We start from the raw sequence: 20,796 nt of genomic DNA, 5'->3' as shown, positions 1-20,796 counted from the left end.
ACTTTGTTCTTAACAAGTTTACCTAGAACTGATTTGTACATTCAGTTGTTAAAACTGACATCATGCCAGATGTTTTTTGCAAGCTCACTGCAATAGAAATAATAATGCTACTTACCAAGAATAGAAGAGCTATCAGAATATGGATAACCTGGGTTCTCCTGAGCCTGCCCTGGTAGTAGGCCACTGGAAGGAATGTCTGGAGTCCCTCCATTTAAAATCTACAAACAAAAGTGAAGTTTTCATGTCATCAACAGTTTCAATCGGTATTTTACGCAGTGTCACCAAGAAAAATGAATTGGGTTGAAAAGAGGAAGGTGAGGAGAAAAAGTTTCAGGTGGCTTCGGTTTCTTATTCGATGATTTCATACCAGACACTGTTAGGAATGGTCACAGTAAGGAGAAAACCTCTCCCCCAAACTAGTATTCTCTTTACTCGAGTCAGCCCACACAAGCAATTTAAAGGCTGAATAAAATCCCTAGAGCACTCATTACCTTGGATCATGCTGTTGACATGTTTCTCTAAGGCCAAGGACTAAATCTCAATGAACTCAGGTGGGCAGGGCCCCTCCCCTGTTAGGGAGTAAGATTCCTTACAGCAACAGATGCTGCTGAAGAATCAGTAAGAAAGGGTTGTTATACTGGGAAGAGACACAGCTTGAGGAGTCACAAATGAACACCACCACACTAGAAGTAGATCATCATTAGTTGCCCCACAGGGGCCAACATTAGTAACCAGTGGTTTAAGCTCTGAGAGGCTACTGAGAAATACTGAATATTATTACCACTCCTCAGTAGAAGAACTCTGTCTTCCCTCAGCTGTCTACCCTCTTCACCCTCCCATGACCGAATCTCACAGAAAAGCACCTCAGAGGTATCTGGATGTGGGTGAGGAAACTGGTAGCAGCTAGATTTCAGGAGAAGCAGTGATTTCAAGCCTTGCCAGTAGATGGCATTACAACTTTATCTCCACAGTTCAACTTTCTGAAAAAGTGCTGAAGAACTTTACACTCTAAAAATGATTAAGGACTCCAAAGAACTTTTGTTTATATAGGCTATATTTATCAGTATTACTATATCTGAAGTTAAAACCACTAAAAGTATAATAAACTTATTACACATGAACATGAATAGCATTTTAATGAAAAAACAATTTTCCAAAATAAAAGTTGCAAGTATCATTTCATATATATATATATATATACACACATATTTTGCAAGTTGAATGTCTAGCTTAACAGAATTTAATTGGATTCTCACTTGCTTCTCCATTCAGTCTGTTTAGATATGCTGTCTGAAGTACATATCTGAAGAAAATCTGACCTCTCATAAACAGGCAGTTGGAAAAGGGAGGTACTTTAATGGCCTTTTCAAATAACCATGGTATTCTTTGATATTACATCAGAACTCAGCAGGTGGAGGTTTCTTAAAAGATAAGGCACAATGTGGAATCTGAAACCATATCAATGAAATTTTGGTACTCTGTAAAAATCCATTGGTGTATATTGGTATTTAGGATGGATCTTTTTTACCTTCACATGATTCTGAAATATCTTATATTGGTCATTTGGAAAATACTGGTTTACTGAGTTATGCAGATCTTCCAAATGTTGACACACCTCATTGTATAAGGTTAAAACATCACCACTGTTAATATTACCTGTGATCAGAAATATCTTAAGTTTTGGCAAGCAGTCAAGCTCAGTGCAGTAGATACAAGTTTTCCCCCAAATTCTAACTTTTGCTTGAAAGCTAAAATGTTATCACTTGTCAGTTGTTTTTCCTTGAAGTTGCAGGTTCACTCATTTTCAAGAAAATGTATGCTAAATACCCAAGTCTGAAAAACCATAGTTTGCAATAGTAAAAATGGTGTCCTATGAAAAAAGTGATTGGTTCAGTTTAAAACTTAAACCGTCGCACAAGTGCTTTTTCTTGAGACAACCATCATACTTAGTGTGCAGCGTAAGTGCTTTAAGCACGTCTCATTCTGTAACTGTTAAAAAGATTTACTCAAGGATTTTATAAAATTATTTTACTGCTTTATTAAGGACATTCTTAAATGAAACTGGCTTTTAAATTTATTGGTTTTTTATTGCGGGTATATGGTGGTGAAATACAGTGACTGTCCGTACAGTTTGGTGCCACAGGCCTGATTTTTTGCAAAAGCACCAGCAGTTTTATCCAACATTGCTTTTGTACTGTCAGTTCACATAACAGCACAATCAGAAAAACTTTTAGCATTGTTATGAAAATACTTTTGACCACACAGACCCCTGAAAAGATTCCCCCCTCCCTTAACCCCCACCAGAAGACCACAGATGATGTTTAGGGAACTTTGGCCTTATCTGACCCTGCCTTGGTGCCTCTAGATGTCCAGAATCTCCTGGAATCTGAGGCTTGCTAACCTTACCCCTTTTAACTTGACCCTAATTAAGCCAACTGGCAGGCCAAATGTCTCATTTTTGGACCTGCCCAGTTTGAAAGTGACTGGGAAATGTTGGAAGCCCGGGGCCACCTTTAGTCTCGTGGCTTTGGTACATAGTTAACGCTGTCTTTTTAAACTCTGTCTTGTTTAGATGCCCTTCGCTGCTGCTGACTCAGAATACATTCAGAATTTCTTCTCAGATCCATTTTTATAAGTCCAAAGACAAAGAAACATTTTCCATAAATGCCTCAAAAATACTTGCGCTCTGGGTTGTACAGTATACTTTCAGATCTCTGGCAGTTGTTGGTATGAAAAGAATCAGAAGTCAAGAGACCTGAATTTAGTTTGGGGCCATACTTACTAAATTCTAGGCTAGTCATATACCATTTGGTAGCCTGGATTTTTCCACCTATGAGGTTGTGAGGATAAAATAAGATATTGTATATGAAAGTTCTCTGAGTAATATTTAAGCACTGAAGTGATGACCTTCCAAAATAGAATAGTGGGATTCTTGGTAATACCAGAAAGTCAAGTGCCTAAAAGTTGAGTTGAGACCCAGAGAAAAGGATACTTCACTAAGATGGTAGATCCAGTATGAAAGAAGGACCTAGCAGTGTAACAAAACATGGCTAAGAGCTCACCTGTGAGCAGTGGCGGGGGCTGTGCCCAGGCCAGACTTCATCTGTGGATGCAATACTCAAGTCATTACCAACCAGGCACTTCCACGTATATTCTCTCATAACAGGACATCATGTGCAAAGATGCTGGCTGCCCTAGCCTATTATTGGCCTCATTATAGAGAAATCAGGGGCTTAAAAAATTATACAAGGGCACACACCAGTGCATGGCAAAGGTAGGCTTCAAACCCAGGTCTCTCTTCCAAATGTGCTCTTCCCCATTAATGGCTTTCAAATCTTCTTCCAAATAAAAATTTTTATGGAAGACTCACACATCATAAAACAGAAATAAAGCTACCCTGGTAGAAGCAGGAGTCCTGACCTTATCTTTCTCATCAGCTGGCCCCCTTACAAGCCCCACCCTACCTGGCCGCACCACAGCTCCTGGTAACCTGAGCCTCTGAGAAGCCAAGTTTTGAAAACCCATGCCCTGCTTTTGATAAAATTTGTGCCTTAGGAGTCCAATCTGGGTAAATTCTTTCTCTGTGTCTATGTTTTGGGAGATAGGGGAAGGAAGACTTTATGTCTCAAGATGCTGGCCTCTGGGTTATCCTAATCTATGTTAACATCAGACACTATAAATAGATTTATGATTTACAAGTAACATTGGCCTAGGCTCACAAACTCTCAGCTCCAAAAATGAAAACAGATTGTTGGTTTCTGAGACTATTTATAATGTAGTCTTCTGGTCAGTTCTTCCTTAGGGCTGGCAACAGATGAACTACTTGTACTTAACGCTGTCCCATCAGAGAAAACCAGGCAGATCCCTAAGTATCCTGCAGCTGCACAGGCATGACTTGCCCTCCAAAGCACCACTGGCAGCACTGCTTCCAGGGCCTGCACTAGACACTTTCTCCCTTGAAGACTCCTGGCAGAGAACTAGGTAGGTTTACATACCCGCGAATCCTTCCTTCATGGGAGCTCTTGAATTCCTCCTTCCATGCAATAGACCAGCAGCTCTCCAATCCTTACAACGATCTCTTTCTGCTTGCCTCTGCTCACATGGGATAAACCCTCTAAGGATGTCAGCAAGCCTCGCTGATCCACTGGTGGGTTTTGTGCCTCACCTAATAGATGCATTTACTTCAAGGAGGAAAAAAGGGTCCTACTTGTTTCAGCAACCACAATTACGTACTCCCACTTCCAGTATTTCACAGCTTGGGCAAGAGCTCTCTACATGAAGAAGGGCCTTAGTCTAAGAGTCGTCAGCCCTACCTTCTTGCCTCCTGGAGAAGAGGCATCAGGGGGAGGTGTACTTGTGATGTTCAATGGGCTGGAGCCACAGCTGGAAGGTGATGACCCTCTTATCCTGTCAGAGAAAAGAGGAGTTAGTTACATTGCCTTTCCTTTTTTTTTCAGTGCAGTGTGTGTGTGTTGATGAGGGATGGAGGTGAGAAGATCTAGAATAGGGATTGGCAAGCCTTCAGTAAAGGATAGGAGAGTAATTATTTTAGGCTCTGTAGGCTATATGGCCTCTGTCACACCTACTGAACTCTGCCACTATAGCTGGAAAAAAAAAAAAGCCAAGACCATATGCAAATGAATGGGTGTAGCCGTGTTCCAATAAAACTTTATTTACAAGTGATAAGCTGGATTTATCCCATCAGCACCTGATCTAGAAAATCCTGGAGGCAAGCTTCTCACTGACAAAGCCCTTGAATTAAGGTCTGGATTTCAGGTTTGTGGATTTCAAGTAGGTGGCCAATTTCCTCACAGCCAGATCTCAGAGTGGATTGGCAGAACTTTAGAAGTCCAACCTCTATCTCTGATAGATGAACTAGACTCCACAGCAAATGATTTATCCTCTAACCCACAAACACTGCTTAGCTAGTGAATCTCAGGAGATGGAGGGTGCTGGGGCAGCTCAGCCAGGCCTAGAAACTAGTCTTACAGTCCCAGTCATCATCGTCTAAGGAAACAGGTGATGAAAAACGGGTTCAAGCCCTTCTCAGCTAGCTTATTCTCAGCATAGTAGGTTTACAGAGGGAAAGCCTTAGAACTATAAATCCACATAAACTCTTGTCAAGCTGAAGAACCTCAGGAAGGGAGAGCAGGACCTGGCACCACAGCTAGAGTCTAAGGGAGACCTGAATGGCAGCTGTGTGACCACCAGGCTCTTGGCACCTGCATGGATGGATGAATGCAGCTGCTGGTGACCCTGGGACCCCTCCACTGCCCAGGAGACTTTTGGCTCTTGGTTGTACTGCCTAGTTCTGTAATTTCTGAGTAAACAAGATCTCTACCCGCCCCCGCCCCCCCCCCCCCCGGACCATAAGCTCCTCAAAGGCAGGATACAACTACATACCAGGTATTCTTCACTCACACAGATGACTACTAATTGCGTATTGAAAAAATTATTGAATGTCTCCTACTTTTCCCTACCTACATCTGTGGAACCACTATTGCCCCAGTTTCCCTATCTTGGAATTGCCTTTTCATCATTACTTATTTCATCTTCAATATCTAGTCCTTAAATTACTGACTTCTCTTTTGGACACAATTATCACTCTAGAGTGGGCCTCATTTTGAGTCATTAAGCATGCTCACCTTCATCTCTTCCTATTCCAATCCAACTTTGAGGCTTATTTACACACATTGCTCATCACTCTACAATGCTCAGGGTCTTCACATTTTCTTCCAGTTTCAACTTCTCAGCATCATTTCTTAGAATTCTTAGCAATCTCCCATCACAACTCTGTGGTTCTTCCCTACAAAGAAGCTGCCCAGGCATGTGGCCTGCCTTTTTTTTTTTTCATCCTGAATATGCCACTCACATGCCCACTCGAGTGCATGGCTGTCTTTTCTAGAAGGAACGCACACCTTCATCACAAAACTCAGCTAAAGCCAAGTTCAAACCCTTCCTCGTTTGCTTCTGCCCAAGGAATCTTCGTTTTTGCTTTTATCATGAAGAAAATAGGCTTCGCAAAGATTCAATAGTTTTATACTATTCTTGGATGGTTTCAAGCAAAGCACTGGGTGTGCACACAGTGGCTGATCAGCACCACATTATCACTGCACCCCACCCCACCCACCTCTCCTTCCTGAAACAGACTGAAGCAGCCACATCCGTCCTTCCTGAAGGGCTGGAACAGAACTGTGCTACCCACTGGGATAAGAGCCCCTCTGCGGCCAATTAGAAAACAAGGCCAGCTTCCAGTTCTCCTCAGAGAATCAATCCAGTGGCAGCAGGGATCCTCTGATTATGTCCCATTAAGTTTGCATTCCCAAGGACCTGGTTTCCACCCTCTCCATTCTCTAAATTCAAATGGACTTATAATTACTGCTTCCCACTCAATGACTGCTCTTAAAGACTTAGATTTAATTAACAATTTTTGAGCACTCACCACATGTCAGTTTCTGTCGCTACATGACACCACATGTCAGTTCTAGGAACTTTCCTGAGTTCTCTCACAGTCCTAGAGCAATCTGGGGGAGACAGATAATTGCCTTCCTTTTATGGTTTAAGTCAACAGAGTCCAAGAATTTGAGTGACTCTTCTAAACAGAGGCCCAGGACTCAAACTCAGGTAAACTACTTGAGGTTCTCCTCTTTCATATGGAAAAGAAGGCCCACCCACACAAGTTTCTATTACCAGCTGATTAGCTTGGCCTCTACTACTAATCCTAGGCAGCTTTTTGACTGGAAGTGTCAGGCCCAGATCACGGCAGTTCACGGCTCTGCTTCTGCAGCTCTGTGATGTTAGTGCTCATCTATCTGCTGGGAAGCTCCCTGGGTCGTACACAAAGTAATAAAGTTGAGCCTCCCAGAGTTCCCTTTAGCTCTGACCTGTTTGGGTTTAGCTTCTTTATTTAAAGGCACTACATCTTAATCCTGACACTACTGACATTTTGGACTGAAAAATTCTCTCTCAGGGGTCAGGGGTTGGGAGGGCTGTCCTGCGTCCTGTAGAATGTTTAGCAAGCAGCATCCCTGTCCTCTCTCCCCTGGATGTTTAGCAGCAACCTCCCACTCAAGTGTGACAACCAAAAACTGTCTCCGGACATCAACAAATCATCCCCGGGGGGGGGGCAAAATTGCTGCAGCATGGAGGACACTGGTTTAAGGGAACAGCTAGGTGTTACTTGCCTGTGGATTTCCATGATTTCCTCAGCAATCATTCGACCTATTTTTCCTGCCCCAGCCCTGGTTCCCCCTGGAATCCCTGGAACAGTGGGGTGGGTCCTCTTCGGGCCACCTACAACAGAGGAATCTGAGAGTGGGAAAGGGGAAAACCGAGGGAGAAGACCCTATTACGTGTTGAATTAAAACCAGTTCTTCCCATGATCCACTTGAAGTTCAACCTTAGGGCTGTGCCCGAAGGACAGTAGAGCCATGGCTTTTCAGGAAAGGGCATTCCAGCAGGAAAAAGCTCATGTTTCCTTCCAGGATCAGACATGTTGATATATAGCCTCTACTTACTCATGCACGCCACATACATTTACTGAACACCACTGTGCTGCAGGCCAGGGGCACAGAGATTAAGTCGGCATCCCTGCCCTCAAGGAGCTCACAGTCTAAGGGGGAGACACATAAGACAGACAAGGGCTGGAGCACACCATGATATGTTTGACAGGGCGGCACCAGGCATTCAGGGGGGCCAGGTGCAATTTCCTGGAAGAGATTAACTGAGCTGAGTCTTGTGAGAGGAGCACGAATCAGGGTGGCAGAGAGGAAAGGAAGGGAAAGCATTCCAGGTACAGCCACCAGTGTACACAAGAGCCCTGAAGAGGGCACAGCTTGGGAGACGACGCCAAGAAACTCAGTGCGATGATGATGGAGTGAGCAAGTGATGAAACAGAGAAGCAGGTACCAGTCAGACCAGGAAGGGTCCTGGACGCCACCCTAACAGATCTGAGCCGTACCCACGGGGGATAACCAAAGGACTGACTCAGATGGGGGTTACTGAAAAGTCAACTGCTGCACAGGAGCGAACTGTAGTGGAGGACGGGGGCGCAGAGTGGAGAGCGTGAGACTAGGGCTGGGAAATTACCTGCAATAATCCAGGCAACAGATGAGGAAGGCGGTGATGGGGAGGTTTAAAGATAGAAGGGGCAGGATTTCATGTTTCCATATAATGGGAGAGAGGCAGGAGTCATGGCTTCTGGCTTAACCAACCAGGTTGGGGGTAGGGGGCTGCTGTTGTGCTGAAAACCAACGTGGACATGCTGAGTTATAGGTGCCTCCTGTGGGAGTCCAGGAGGCAGCTGGAGGAACAGACCTGGAGGGACCGGATGTAGGATTCATCGATGAAGAGAAGGGGACTGAAGCCATGCAAGCAGGCCCAGGAAGGAGTCAGGTGCACGGGCAGCGGCCAAGGCCGGGCTGGGGGAGGGGGCCTGGCACGGCTCACACCGCGGTGCTGGCAGACACCCTCCTCCCACCTCAGGAGCCAGTGGCCGTGACCGAAGAGCCCTTCACATCACAGCTGCTGGGCAACACAGTGGAGGAAAGCACACGCAGCAAGGAGCTGGCCGTTTCATGGGCTTCCAGCGTCCAGGCAGCCTCAGGAAAGGCAAAACCAAGTTCCCAGCATTTCAAGCTCAACAGAGAAAGTGAGATGACAGCGTCCTTAGTGATCACTCCCGCGAGGCCCCCCCCTTGTTCCACAGAACATGGTGGCCGGGGACCCCAAACACTGGGGGCAGTGGGGGGTGGCCACAAGCAGCTCCTCCAGGCAAGCCCAGCGCCCCGGTGGCACATAGTTACCTTCTCCAGAGGGCAGCATGCTGTCCATGCTGTGGGGGGACGCTGTGAGCTGCGGGAAGCTGGGGTCCCCGCCTTCCAGGACGTTGGCTCTGTGAACATCCCAGCAACAAGGAAACGTGAGTCAGGCCCGCCCAGAACTGTGCACCTTTCACCTTGGCCAAGGTGTCCGGTGTCCACTCTGGACCTGGACAGGCCAGAAAACGAAGTATCTGAGTGGCTCAGTGGGTCTCCTCGCTGTCAGAGGACACGGCAGACAGCGTCCGGGGCTCTGGCCTTCCTAGCGCATGCGGGGTGCGGTCCAGCGGGGGTGGTGATGCAGCAGCCACCGCCGCTGCCACGAGGCTCCTCTCCAGGCGGCCGGCAGGGCACCGACCCCAGCCCCTCAGTCAGCTCTACCTACGGGTGGGGGTTGCACATCACCAGGAAGGAGATGTGGGGAGCAGGCGGCAGAGGGGGGCCTTCCCTTCCCTGCTCGCCCAGCAGGTGGCAGCCTTTGAGGCGGCATTCCGCAGCGCTGAGTGCTCAGGCCACCAGCCTGGGGGCACAGATCCCCATCCCTCCTCCGCCAAGGCCCGTATGGGCTGGTGAGCCTTTGAACTCAAAGGCTGGCTGCTTTGTCGGGAAGGAAAGGCTGCTGTCTCCGAGAGCCTTTCCAGCAGCCGGGGGCCTGAGAGTTCTGAGTACTGAAGCGTGTCCTTTGTTAGCCACCTTCTGGCTTCTGCCAGTCCTGAGGCTTCACAGGATATTAGCAGGATGACAGTAAAGGATGGGATACTGGCTGTTGCCTGTACCCCCTTTCCCAGGTAAGGGCCCCAAGGCATTCCTCCTTGAAGCAAGGGAGCTTCTGAAATAGGAAAGACACTTACAAAACAACGGTGTTCGTGGAGACAATGTATTCCACTTCCTTGGTCCAAGGGTTCATGAAACTGAACCACCGACTCCGTAGTGTGATGAAAGAACCATCTTTGATTTTAAACTTGTAGCAATTAGTGGTAATCTTTTCTCTTGACTGTAAAACTGAAAATATAAAGAAACCATGAACATTATTGTTTCCTCAGAACAATGTATTAAACCAAATCCTAAATGCGCTCAGGCTTCAAGGCCATCCCCTCTTTAATAAGCCATGGGAGGTGGCACCTCAGAGAAGAGGGTGTTTCTGAGGATCTGATTTCTGAGCCTTCCAATCTGGTTGTGAACCTGTCACTATTCTTCAGAGTGTATGAAATGAAGGGAATAACAGTGCATTCTAGACATCTAAGTGGATTCATCTATGAAGTGAATGCCACACAAGAAGGCTCAGTCCACAGGGACCACGTAATCTCCCCATCACAAAGCCTGAGGACATCCAGATTCAGGCAGCATCTCACCCATGGAAACCTCATTCTTTCATGTAACAAACATGTAGCAAGTATGCTTCACGTGTCAAGTACTGGAGATAAAAGAGACAGGATATGACTTGCACCCTCAGGAGAGGAATGAGGGACAGCTACGCAGAGGCGATCAGAGCCTTCAGAGGTGAACACAAGTTTGCCAAAAGGGAGGAGGGAAGAACCCAGTGCTTACCCGAGGAGTGGCAGGGCCTGGGGTCGGGGTGGGAACAGTGAGATGTCAGTGTGTCTGGAGGACAAGGCCTCTGCAGACAGGGATCGGGTGGGGAGGTGAAGCTGGGGAGGTGGCTCAGGGCCGGGACATGGAGGGTCTTGAGCATCTGTCAAAGGTGACTGGGCAGGGGGTTTTGAGCACAGATGTGATTGGCAGGCTCAGTCTGTCAGAGCATAAGCAGGACAGCAATGGAAGGTGGATTGGCGGGTCAGAGGCAAGTCCATCACAATTATCAGGTGGGTACGAGGGCTGCATCAGGGGCTTGGCAGAAAGGGGCCTCTTTGGAGATGCAAGGCTGAGATGAATGAACAGTTCTGATGGAGGAAAGAGTAAAGAAGGGAGTCAATGTTGGCTACTGTCTCAGGAAGCTATGTATGTGGCTGCGCCATTAACCAAGAGGAAAATGCAGGAGGCAGTGCAGGGATTTGTAGAAAATTAGATCCGCTTGGGCCACACTACATCTTTACATAGTCCAGGGAAACCCTCTGAACCAGAGATGCCTTCCAGAAATTTCCCTGGCCAGCGTAAAGATCTGCTAGGCAGTCAGGGTGGGGGGTTATCTGGAAGGGGGTAGATGGGGCTGGGGGAAGGAGCAGCGTCCCCTCCTCCCAGATATTCTGGCCTGTAGGTCCCTGGGCTGGCTGACTCCCACCTCACGGGGGCAGATTTCTCTGCAAGGGTCCATGGACATGTCTAGAAGGAGAGGGACACTTGAAACTTCAGACCTGGTGTACAGCCCAGCAGCTTACCTTGCCTATGACATTCTGCGAGATGTCCTATGTCGTCTTGGTGGAAATACTCATAACACGACGTGCCTAGAAGTTCTTGTGGTAAATATGCCAAAATAGCTGTTGCCCTAAAAGGGAAAAAAAAATTTTTTTTTAAGAAAATAACATTCAGATAATTAACAGATCTCTGCAGTAGATGACTCCCACTACAGCCAATGAAAACAAGGTCAAAGCTGGGTGGGTTCAGAGGGCTTATTACATGGGTTTTGTTCTTTCTCGTGAAGCTGACTTTAATCGGGGTTATAAAAACAGAGAGAGAAAAAGACTTTCAAAGGGGCTGTTAGCTCAAGACATCAAATTTTAGGTTTAAAAGTAGTAACTGTTTTAGATTAAAAAAAAAAGTGGTAGGACTCTAAACTCCAGGTCAAAGCTTCTCCAATTTATTGCCTGCTCTTTATCAGGGTGACCAGAAGCCCATCATGGGGCCCACAGGGACCTTGAGAAGTGACTGCTTCCTTTTCTAGTATTTAGTGGCTGGCTATTTCCAGTACCCAGAAAAATTGCTAGCCTGTGGATACTTGTAAGGAAGCAGCAGAGAGAAGTGGAAATCTGGGTTCTTAGCCCAGGTCTACTGCCAACGAGTTACGAATCTGGGAGGGGGCTGGTCTTCAGGCTGAGCCTCGGTTCATCAACCATAAAGCAGGAGACTGGACTAGATCAGTGTTGTCCAGCAGAACTTCTGTGGGGACAGAAATGTTCCATTCAGGTACCATTCGCCACTGTTGCTGCTGTTTAATCGCTAAGTTGTATCCAATCCTTTGTGACCCCACGGCCTGCAGCCTACCAGGCTCCTCTGTCCATGGGATTCTTCAGGCAAGAATACTGGGTGGGTCACTATTTCCCTCTCCAGGGGATTTTCCTGACCCACGGAGTGAACCTGCATCTCCTGCACTGGCAGGCAGATTCTTTATAGCTGAGCCACCAGGGAAGCCACATGTGACTACTGATACTTGAAATGTGGTTAGTGAGCTGGGGGAATTTAATTTCACATTTTATTTAACTTTAATTGATTAAATTAAATTGCCATATGGGATTACTATAGCCAATGACTACTGTATTGATAGCTCAAGACTAGATAATCTTTTCAAAGTCCCACATCCCAGAATTCACATTACAGTAATTAATGGAACACTCCATAGATTCAGAGAGCATGCTATGCCTATTATTTCTCTTTTAGCCACGGACATCAAGCCACCCCACTTCACTGTCTCTACCTGCCAGAGAATGACATGGAGAAAATTTCTGTATTTATGATGATAACCCACTGCTACTGCTAAGTCGCTTCAGTTGTGTCCAACTCCGTGCGACCCCATAGATGGCAGCCCACCAGTCTCCCCTGTCCCTGGGATTCTCCAGGCAAGAACACTGGAGTGGGTTGCCATGTCCTTCTCCAATGCATGAAAGTGAAAAGTGAAAGTGAAGTCCCTCAATTGTGTCCGACCCTCAGCAACTCCATGGACTGCAGCCTTCTGGGCTCCTCCGTCCATGGGATTTTCCAGGCAAGAGTACTGGAGTGGGGTGCCATTGCCTTCTCCGGATAACCCACTAGGTCTCATTTTTCAGCAGATCCACCCATCACTTCCTCCTCTCTATCCTTAAGAAAGGCAGCCAACGGCCCAGTCTGCTCTGCTTTACTCAAGGTTGAAACTCCGCTGCCAAGACTGTCCAAGGGTAACGTCCAGACTCTTACCTCTGGTCTACAAAAACAAACTTCCCATCTATCGCGTGCCGGGAGACATATTCCATTGACTTCACCCTGATTTCCCCGTTTGCCGGTTGTGGAACCATGTGAGAGTGCAGCCGTCCAATGGCGACAAGGCAGCTAAGATTACACCCCTCGTTGTCTGGTTCGTTGTCTTCATCCAGCCCCATCTTTGTGGGCGGCCAGCTTTTCAAATAGCCTGTGCTGTGGATTGTGCAGAAGCTTTTTCGATCTGCTGGAAAGCAAAGTGCGATGTCAGTGGGGCTTTGGGACCTGGAAGCACAGGCAGCCTATCATGCGCTGGGATGTAGGAAAGGACTGAAAACATAAAAATCAAAGCCTACTGTCCAGAAGTTGGCATCAAATGAAAGAGAAAGATAGAAAGATCAGGCATGATCCAGCGTCACGTGTGTTTCGTAGCAATGATGATACCAAATGGGCATCATGTACACCAAGGAAGGAGCAGCACGATCTCCCTGGCAAGGAAGGCTGCTCAGAAGAACTGTGTAGGAGGAGGGCTGGGAGGGATGAGCACTGGCTGAAGGACCAGAATGTATAAAGGCTGAGAAGGTACAAAGACCCAGAGGGGCATCCTGTACAGCAAACAGCAGAGCGCTCCATGCAGGTGAAGTGAAAAGGGAGGTGCTGGGCTAAGTGCTGGGAAGGCATGTTGGCAGCACACTGTCTCGGCCTTGGATCATTTGCTCACAAAGGTGTTAACCTTTCCCAGACTGGAAATGGAGAGTTTCCAAGGGCACTTATGGTGGGGAAGCAGCAAAATCACATCGCGATTTGGATGCTTTAGTGACGCGGGTCACTGGAAGACAGTAAAAGCCAGGAGGAGGATAATAATACAGCAAGAAATGCCGGGGACTCACGATGGCAGTGTTGTGGAGATGAGGAGGAGGCAGAAAGGACGCGGGGGAATTTCTGAGCTGAACTTTTGGGATCTGGTCTGAGTATCAAATATTTGGTATGAAAAAAGAAAACACAGATGAGTCCAACTTTTTCGGATTGAGTGGTTACAGGTACCATTTGTTGACTCAGGGGAGAGAATACAGAGTGTGTTTTAGAGGAGAGGGAGAAAAGATTTCAGTGTGAGACACGTTAAGTGTGAAGCATCCGTGCATTTCAACAGTACACATTTTGTGTGTGTGTGTAGGGGTGCCTCGTGTTGCAGCACGTGGGATCTTAGTTCCCCAACCAGGGCTCAAACCTGTGCCCCCGCTGCCGTGGAGGACTGCCAGCAAAGTCCCAGTAGACACATTCTTATGGAATGTTTACCAAGCATCGGGTCTGTGCTAGTTACTGGGCAAGAGTGGAAAACAAGTCAGGCATGCCTCTGTGGAATTTACAGCCTTACGGGGGAGAGGTACTTTAAACAAATAATCACACAAATGACTACGTAACTGCAATGGGAAGCAAGTGTTACAAAGAAAACCTGCAGGGTGTGACATGCAGACAGAAGGCAGTCTGAGGGACTGAGTGACAGACATCGAGGGCCACTCTGAAGGAGGGTCTGCAGAGAGCCAGGGAGGGGAGCCGGTGGCGAGGGAGGCACTTCCTTCAGAGGTGACACCATGTGTGCAGATACTGAGTGAAAAGGGGTTGGAGGCATCAAAGGGAGGTCTGCACGGCTCAAACCTATGGAGGAGTGTCAGGGGAGGGTGCTGCAGGATCACATTAAAGATTTTAAACTCTTCTTCAAGAGCAATGGGAACCAATGAAGGGTTTGAAACAGGGGACTGATACAAAGATTTGCTTTTAGAAAGGTCACTCTGGCTATGTGAAGGGCTGGAGAGCGTGAGGAAGGTACTTCAACAGACTTATGAGACCCAGGGCAGCCTCGATCGAGTGACAGCAGTAACACACACACTTCTGCAGGGGTGATTCATAGCAGCAAGAACCCTAGGTCGGGGGGAGGGCAACGGGGAGAAGGTGTCTCCCAGGCTCTTAGCACACACAGCTAGATGCAAGGGGCTGCCATTAACATTCCAGAGGAAGCCTGGGTGGTTACTTCTATGCCTATCACCTATGAGATGCCCTTGAGATGTCCAAGCAGGTAGATTAAATAAGCAGTTAATTTACAAATCTGGAGTTCAAAAGAGCAGTGTGGGCTAGAAATATGAACCTGGAAATTACTGGCATATAAATGTCATTGACAGCTACGTGGGTGGGTGACACTACCTATGGACTGTGTTTGTATCTACTCCTCCTAAGAGAAGAGGGCTGGAAAGGAACCAACAGAAAGAACTCAGAGGAGAGTTCAGAGTGGAGGGGGCAGGAAGGCGAGAAGAAACACTTCACCGTGGAAGAGAAATGGCATGTCTGCTGCTCCTAGCCACCTGTAGGCACTGGTGAACCTAGGGTAAGTCTGGCGGGTGCTGGGGACGCAGGGAACTGTGACTGAGAATACTCTTTCCCAACCACACAAAAACAAACAGAATTGAAACAGAGGAGGCCTCTCCATGAATCTGTCAGGGCTTCCTACCTCCCCGCTGCTCCCCAAATGCCCTCACAGAAGCAGGGCCACAGAGGTCCTGGCTGCAAACCTGCAATCCGCCTGCTCTGAGCCCACACCCTACTGAGCGCCCCTCTGTGGAAAAGCCAGCCTCACCTGTGAAAGGATTTAATGAACTCTTAAGTGGTTACCTTTTTTCTTGGAGCAGGTAGAGGGGAAATCCTTGTCTTCCACTTTTACTGAAGGCCTGTTACACTTCATCCTACAGAAGAAAGAACGCCGTGCTCCAGAACATAATCGAGATGGCCCAGGGGTTATATCTGTTTTAACTGGAAGTCCAGCTGCAAATCAATACACAAAATGTGATAAACTGAGGGTCGTGTCGTCTGTCAGGCAGGGGAGCATGCCCTTGAAGAAAGCCTTTTCCTTCCTGCCTCTCTGTTCTGTAACAGGGGCCTCCTCACAGGCCTGCATTCTACGCTGTGAGCCTGCAGTGCTTCTAGACCATGCAGAATGCAGCTACTGACGAACGGACTAGGCGCTCCAGGGAACAAAGAAATATACACGGACCCTCTTCTCAGCGGGAGCTGAGAGGGGGAAATGGAAGTTCACCGGAAGGACTGTGCTCATGCCACACATGGTGTATGACTGAAAAGTGCCAAATAAAGGGCAGAAACAGCCGGTGTTTCCCAGAGGGGGCAGAAAGTGGGCTGGGACCTGGAGAGTGGGCAGGATCTGGACACTGGGATGGAACGGAGGCAGCAGGGTTGGCTCGTGTTCTCAAGCCTGGCTGGACACCAGAACCCCCAGACTCTGTATCGACCTGAAGATGCTTGAGCCCAATTCTAGATCTGTGCTGCCCAGTGCGGGAACCACTAGCTATATACAGCCGCTGGGATCTTCAAATTGGAGGTGTGCAGTACATGTGAACATACCCAAGATTTCAAAGACTTAGTGGAAAAAAAAAATCAGAAAGACTTCCTTTTGGATTTAGTGTTAAATAAAAGATAGTATAGTTTTGCATTTATTTTTACTTTTTAAAATGTAGCTATCAGGAAATTTAAAATCATTTATGTGGTTCATATTTGTGGTTTGAATTCTAGTTTTGGACTAACTGAATTACAATCTCTGGAGAAAAGCCTGACTGTTATCCTGATAGAAACATGGGCTACTTGTCAGCACAGAAGCCGGGGATCTGAGCCTGCCCCCCACCTCTCCACCCCGCAGTCCTGCACTGCATCCTCACGGGGATCTGAGCCTGCCCCCCACCCCTCCACCCCGCAGTCCTGCACTGCATCCCCACGGGGATCTGAGCCTGCCCCCCCACCTCTCCGCCCCGCAGTCCTTCATTGCATCCTCATGGGGATCTGAGCCTGCCCCCCCACCTCTCCACCCCGCAGTCCTGCACTGCATCCTCACGGATGAGAAGGTCTGTACCGTCCAGCCCTCCCCGTCCCCTGAATGTTTTTCTCCAGCAGCACCAGCAAACCCCAGCACCACCCTTCTGCCCCCATCCACCAATCATTTCTTCTGCTACTTTCCTCCCTTCATCACCTGCAAATATTAATTCATCTTTTCAAACCCACCTGGAGCTGTCACCTACTCCATGATGCGTGTGCCCACACCCACATGAGGATGAATCATCGCTCTCTGTGGCTGGTACTATGTCTATGGCTGCACTTATTATACACGGTGCTGTCTCCTCGTCACCCTGACTACATGGGTAACAGCCTTAGAGGCAAGGACCAAACAGCATTCACCTCTTCCTCCTGAGGTCACTAAGACAACTGCAGGACCAGACTATAAAGGGCAACGGGTGGCACTGTACTTATAGGAAGATGAGGGGTGCCTTGGTGAAAGGATGGCTTAAAGGAGATTCCACTGGCGGTTATTTCCTTCCAGAGACTATAATGGAGAGCCTGGGAGCAGGAAGCTAGTTAGGCTATGACGGCACTGGGCCAAGGTAAATACGTTGTGCTTACTATGTGCTGGAAACAACGTGCTGTATGTTTTTAGAATATTAAATCCTCACAGCAACCTGATGAAGTCGGTGATACCGTGCAGGTAAGGAAGCTGAGGCACAGACAGGTTAAGTAACTTGCTCAGGGTCACGCAGCTAGTAAATGGTGGAGACACGATTCGAGCCCTGCCTCTGACTGTGGAGTCCACGCTCTTAACTGCTGGAGTGCAGAGCTCCCCGTGGGACTGAAGGGGGAGAGAGCTCCTGGCAGGCAGGGGGGCAGGAGCAGGAGCAGGAAGCCGGGGAAGACGTGAGTGGTGCTCCACTGCTGCCACGAGGAAGCAGGGAGGCAGGTGGGGGGAGGGACCTCAAGAGAAACCACTCTGGTCAGAGAGATGTCATATTTATACTTTTTCATCTTACGAGGCTGCATGAGTACAACTCAGACACACAGAAGTGATTTTTTCGGGGGAACAAATCAAACTGATGTGAACCCTTTTAACTCAGGAACATACAACTGGGGATTCTAGATCCTGAAAAAAAAAATTGACTAAAAATCAGAAAGAATCAAATTAAAATGGTTGTTTTTCCCCTCACGAATTTGGACATTGAAGTTTTTTCTTCTTTATGTAAACCAGAAGAGAAACAAACATGAAGTAATATAATAATTCCATTTAGCCAAAGAGCACTTGTGACCCAGATAAAGGGCAGAGAGGTAGGAACCCAGCTGCTGAGGCCGGCAGAGCACACACCATGCAGCCCAGCGCTCGGTAGCTCCCGAACTCACTTTTTGCATCTATGAGCCGCTCCCGGGGTGCCGTGTCGGAGGAGGAGAGCTGCTCCTTGACTTTGGCGATATCTTTAGGATGCAGGTAGTCAAATAAACTCTGACCAATCAGGTCATTCTGTGGGAATGCATCACCAAGAAGGACAAGTCAACAGCATGCGGAATATAAATTAACCAACAAGGGCTTTGCCTTTACTCTGCACGTTAAGCGTGAGAATCTCAAGTATTTCACATGTTAACATGGACACACGTCCAGGCACTTGGCCTAGATAAGGACACCATGAATGAGGCACTGAGAAGGCAAGAAGGGACAAGGGCTCAACCACATAAACAGCTCCTGCTCCTCTAAGGCCAAAGTCTTTCAAGGCATGTATCCCTTTACCATTTACTTCCCATGCCCACAGATTCCCTTCTAAGACCTCAGTGCGAAGAATCAGGGCGTGGGCTCTGACTCTAGCTCCATTAGACCTCTGTTCCTAAACAAGTTGTGTCATACTATATGCCTCACTAGCCTAATTGTTAGCAGAGTTATAAATAACTTCCTCCACAGCTTTGCTCTAAGACTGAAAAGAGCAAAACACTTTGGAAACATGAAATTTACATTAATTTATATAAATGTTATTTTGATACTGCAATTCTTCTGCTTTACCAAATTTCCATGCAAATACCAGTATAAGCGTGAGTGAATGAATGAAAAAAATGAGTAAAAACTCTAGGGACAAAACAGGTGATAAGCTCTTTTCTAGAAGCTTTTATATAAATAGTTATATGATTCTACAAACAGTCATAGAATGTGTGGATTGTTACAATCATTTTACAGAGGATGCTGAGGTTCAATAGAGCTAATAAGTGATACATCACTGTAGATACAGTATGGGTGGATTCCCATTTTTCTTATTCCCTGGCCTTGTACTGTCTGCCTGTCTTCCCTGTCAAATAGCCCCTTGCCCCCTACCCCTACACTTGCGGAAGTGAGAAAGTTACAAGGCTGATAAGGTCAAACTTCCCAATGGAAGCATATTAAAGGAAGTTTTCTAAGTTTATATTCATTTCTGTGTTAAGAATTTTCTGGAAGAAGGATGGTGTTGGGGAACAATAGAAGCATTTCACATATCACTTGTCAATTAATTATTCTGAGAAGTGGGGTAACCTTTTTGGCCGCTGTAAGGCTGCCCACCACCAGTGGGAACAGGGGCAGTACCTGGCTGTAGTTGAGGATCTTGAAGACAGACTCTGACACAAAGAGGATCTTCCCTCGGTCACATCCTACGACAAACAAAAATCCATCTGCTGCCTAATCAGGAGAAATGGATAATCAATTTATCACACTTCAGGAAACATGATTTATAATCACTCTGATAGCAAATAAGGATTTATTTTCTAAGCGTCCAAAGCACGGGACTGCAGTCACTGACAATTTCGCAGGTGTCCTGAGAACAGGATGCTTAGAACAAATACTTGAGAATGATAAGATTCTCTTCAAGGCAGACATATACACATGTATCACTAGTGATTACCGGGGAAAGTCCAATTACAGAGAGTTTTGTTTCGAAGGAGAACTCAGTTTAAGATTTTTCCTTTGACTGCATGAAGGTCCAGAGAAATCCATTTCATTGCTCTAAGTATAACAACACTATAATATCATAGAATCTGAGACTGGAAGGAAACTTTAGGGTCAAAATTCCCTCTCAAATATTGAAGCCAGCATCTGTCCAAGACTTGAACACCTCCATTTCCAGGAAGCTCTCTGGAACAGTGGGTGCAGCATCTGAAGTGTGGTCTGCTTTTGTTTTTTTATGCTGATGGTACGAAGTGGGGCTGGATCACTGGTATGATTTTTACCCCCTCCCCAAAGCGATTCTAATGTTCACAGGTTAAGAACAACTATTCTCAAGTTTTATTCCCTGATGCAGAGATGAGCTGTTTGTATCCTAAATGAGACAAGAAAAGCCAAGCAAAAATTTCTCCTGACATTCTTTCACCTCTTCTTCACTTTAAATACAGGCAAAAATCCAAAGTGTCGACAAAGATAGGTGTGGAGACAGGACAGTATTTGTTGGACAGACTAAGGCAGATATATACTGAAGCTATGGAACATGAGAGCTTAGGATGTTTTGTGCAAATGTGACTGAATCCCACCCAGGACTCTCCAGATGAGCAACCCCTAAGAACCCCTTCTGGGGCCTTTCAGGCACCGGAGGGTGCTCCCTGCTCGCCCATGCACTTGCTCCATACTCAGGTTGCTGTTGTTCAGTCGCTCAGTCATGTCCGACTCTTTGCGACCCCCACGAACAGCAGCATGCCAGGCTTCCCTGTCCTTCACTATCTCCCGGAGTTTGCACAAACTCATGTTCATTGAGTATACTCAGCTACCACAGACTAAATCACATGCATCATTATCTTTGTTATTCGCTGGTCCTTGGTCTGTTCTTTGGAATAGACTACTAAAGAACCTAGGGCTTTCCCAATGGCTCAGATCTGCCTGCTCATGCAGGAGACTCAGAGAGACATGGGTTCGATCCCTGGGTTGGGAAGATCCCCTGGAGAAGGAAATGACAACCCACTCCAGTATTCATGCCTGGGAAATCCCATGGACAGAGGAGCCTGGCGGGCTACAGTCCATGGGGTTGCAAATGTCGGATGCGACTGAGCACACATACACACGCTAATAAAGAACCTACTCCCTTTTCCA

The 20,796-nt window shown here is 47.1% G+C and overlaps 1 protein-coding gene across 9 annotated transcripts in view; it reads right to left on the bottom strand.

Moving 5' to 3' along the window:
- Positions 1-20,796, bottom strand: part of BMAL1 (basic helix-loop-helix ARNT like 1) — a 108,317-nt gene that overhangs the window by 1,773 nt on the left and 85,748 nt on the right. For 5 of the 9 annotated variants that reach the window (XM_070383958.1, XM_070383962.1, XM_070383963.1 and 2 more), the window contains 10 exons: positions 19,306-19,398; positions 18,105-18,222; positions 15,549-15,698; positions 12,885-13,131; positions 11,156-11,262; positions 9,671-9,821; positions 8,805-8,893; positions 7,185-7,308; positions 4,314-4,407; positions 116-218 (listed from right to left, as the gene is read on the bottom strand). In XM_070383958.1, the coding sequence (XP_070240059.1) occupies positions 116-218; positions 4,314-4,407; positions 7,185-7,308; positions 8,805-8,893; positions 9,671-9,821; positions 11,156-11,262; positions 12,885-13,131; positions 15,549-15,698; positions 18,105-18,222; positions 19,306-19,398 (1,276 nt within the window). Of the gene's footprint in view, positions 1-115; positions 219-4,313; positions 4,408-6,442; positions 7,309-8,804; positions 8,894-9,670; positions 9,822-11,155; positions 11,263-12,884; positions 13,132-15,548; positions 15,699-18,104; positions 18,223-19,305; positions 19,399-20,796 lie in introns of those variants that run through there. The other 4 variants (XM_070383965.1, XM_070383964.1, XM_070383966.1 and 1 more) reach the window with 4 other exon arrangements.

The sequence above is a fragment of the Bos mutus genome, chromosome 15 (assembly GCF_027580195.1).
Source record: "Bos mutus isolate GX-2022 chromosome 15, NWIPB_WYAK_1.1, whole genome shotgun sequence".
Classification (NCBI taxonomy): Eukaryota; Metazoa; Chordata; class Mammalia; order Artiodactyla; family Bovidae; genus Bos; species Bos mutus.
Note: the sequence above shows the minus strand (reverse complement) of the source record. Positions and strands in the feature narration are given on the sequence as shown.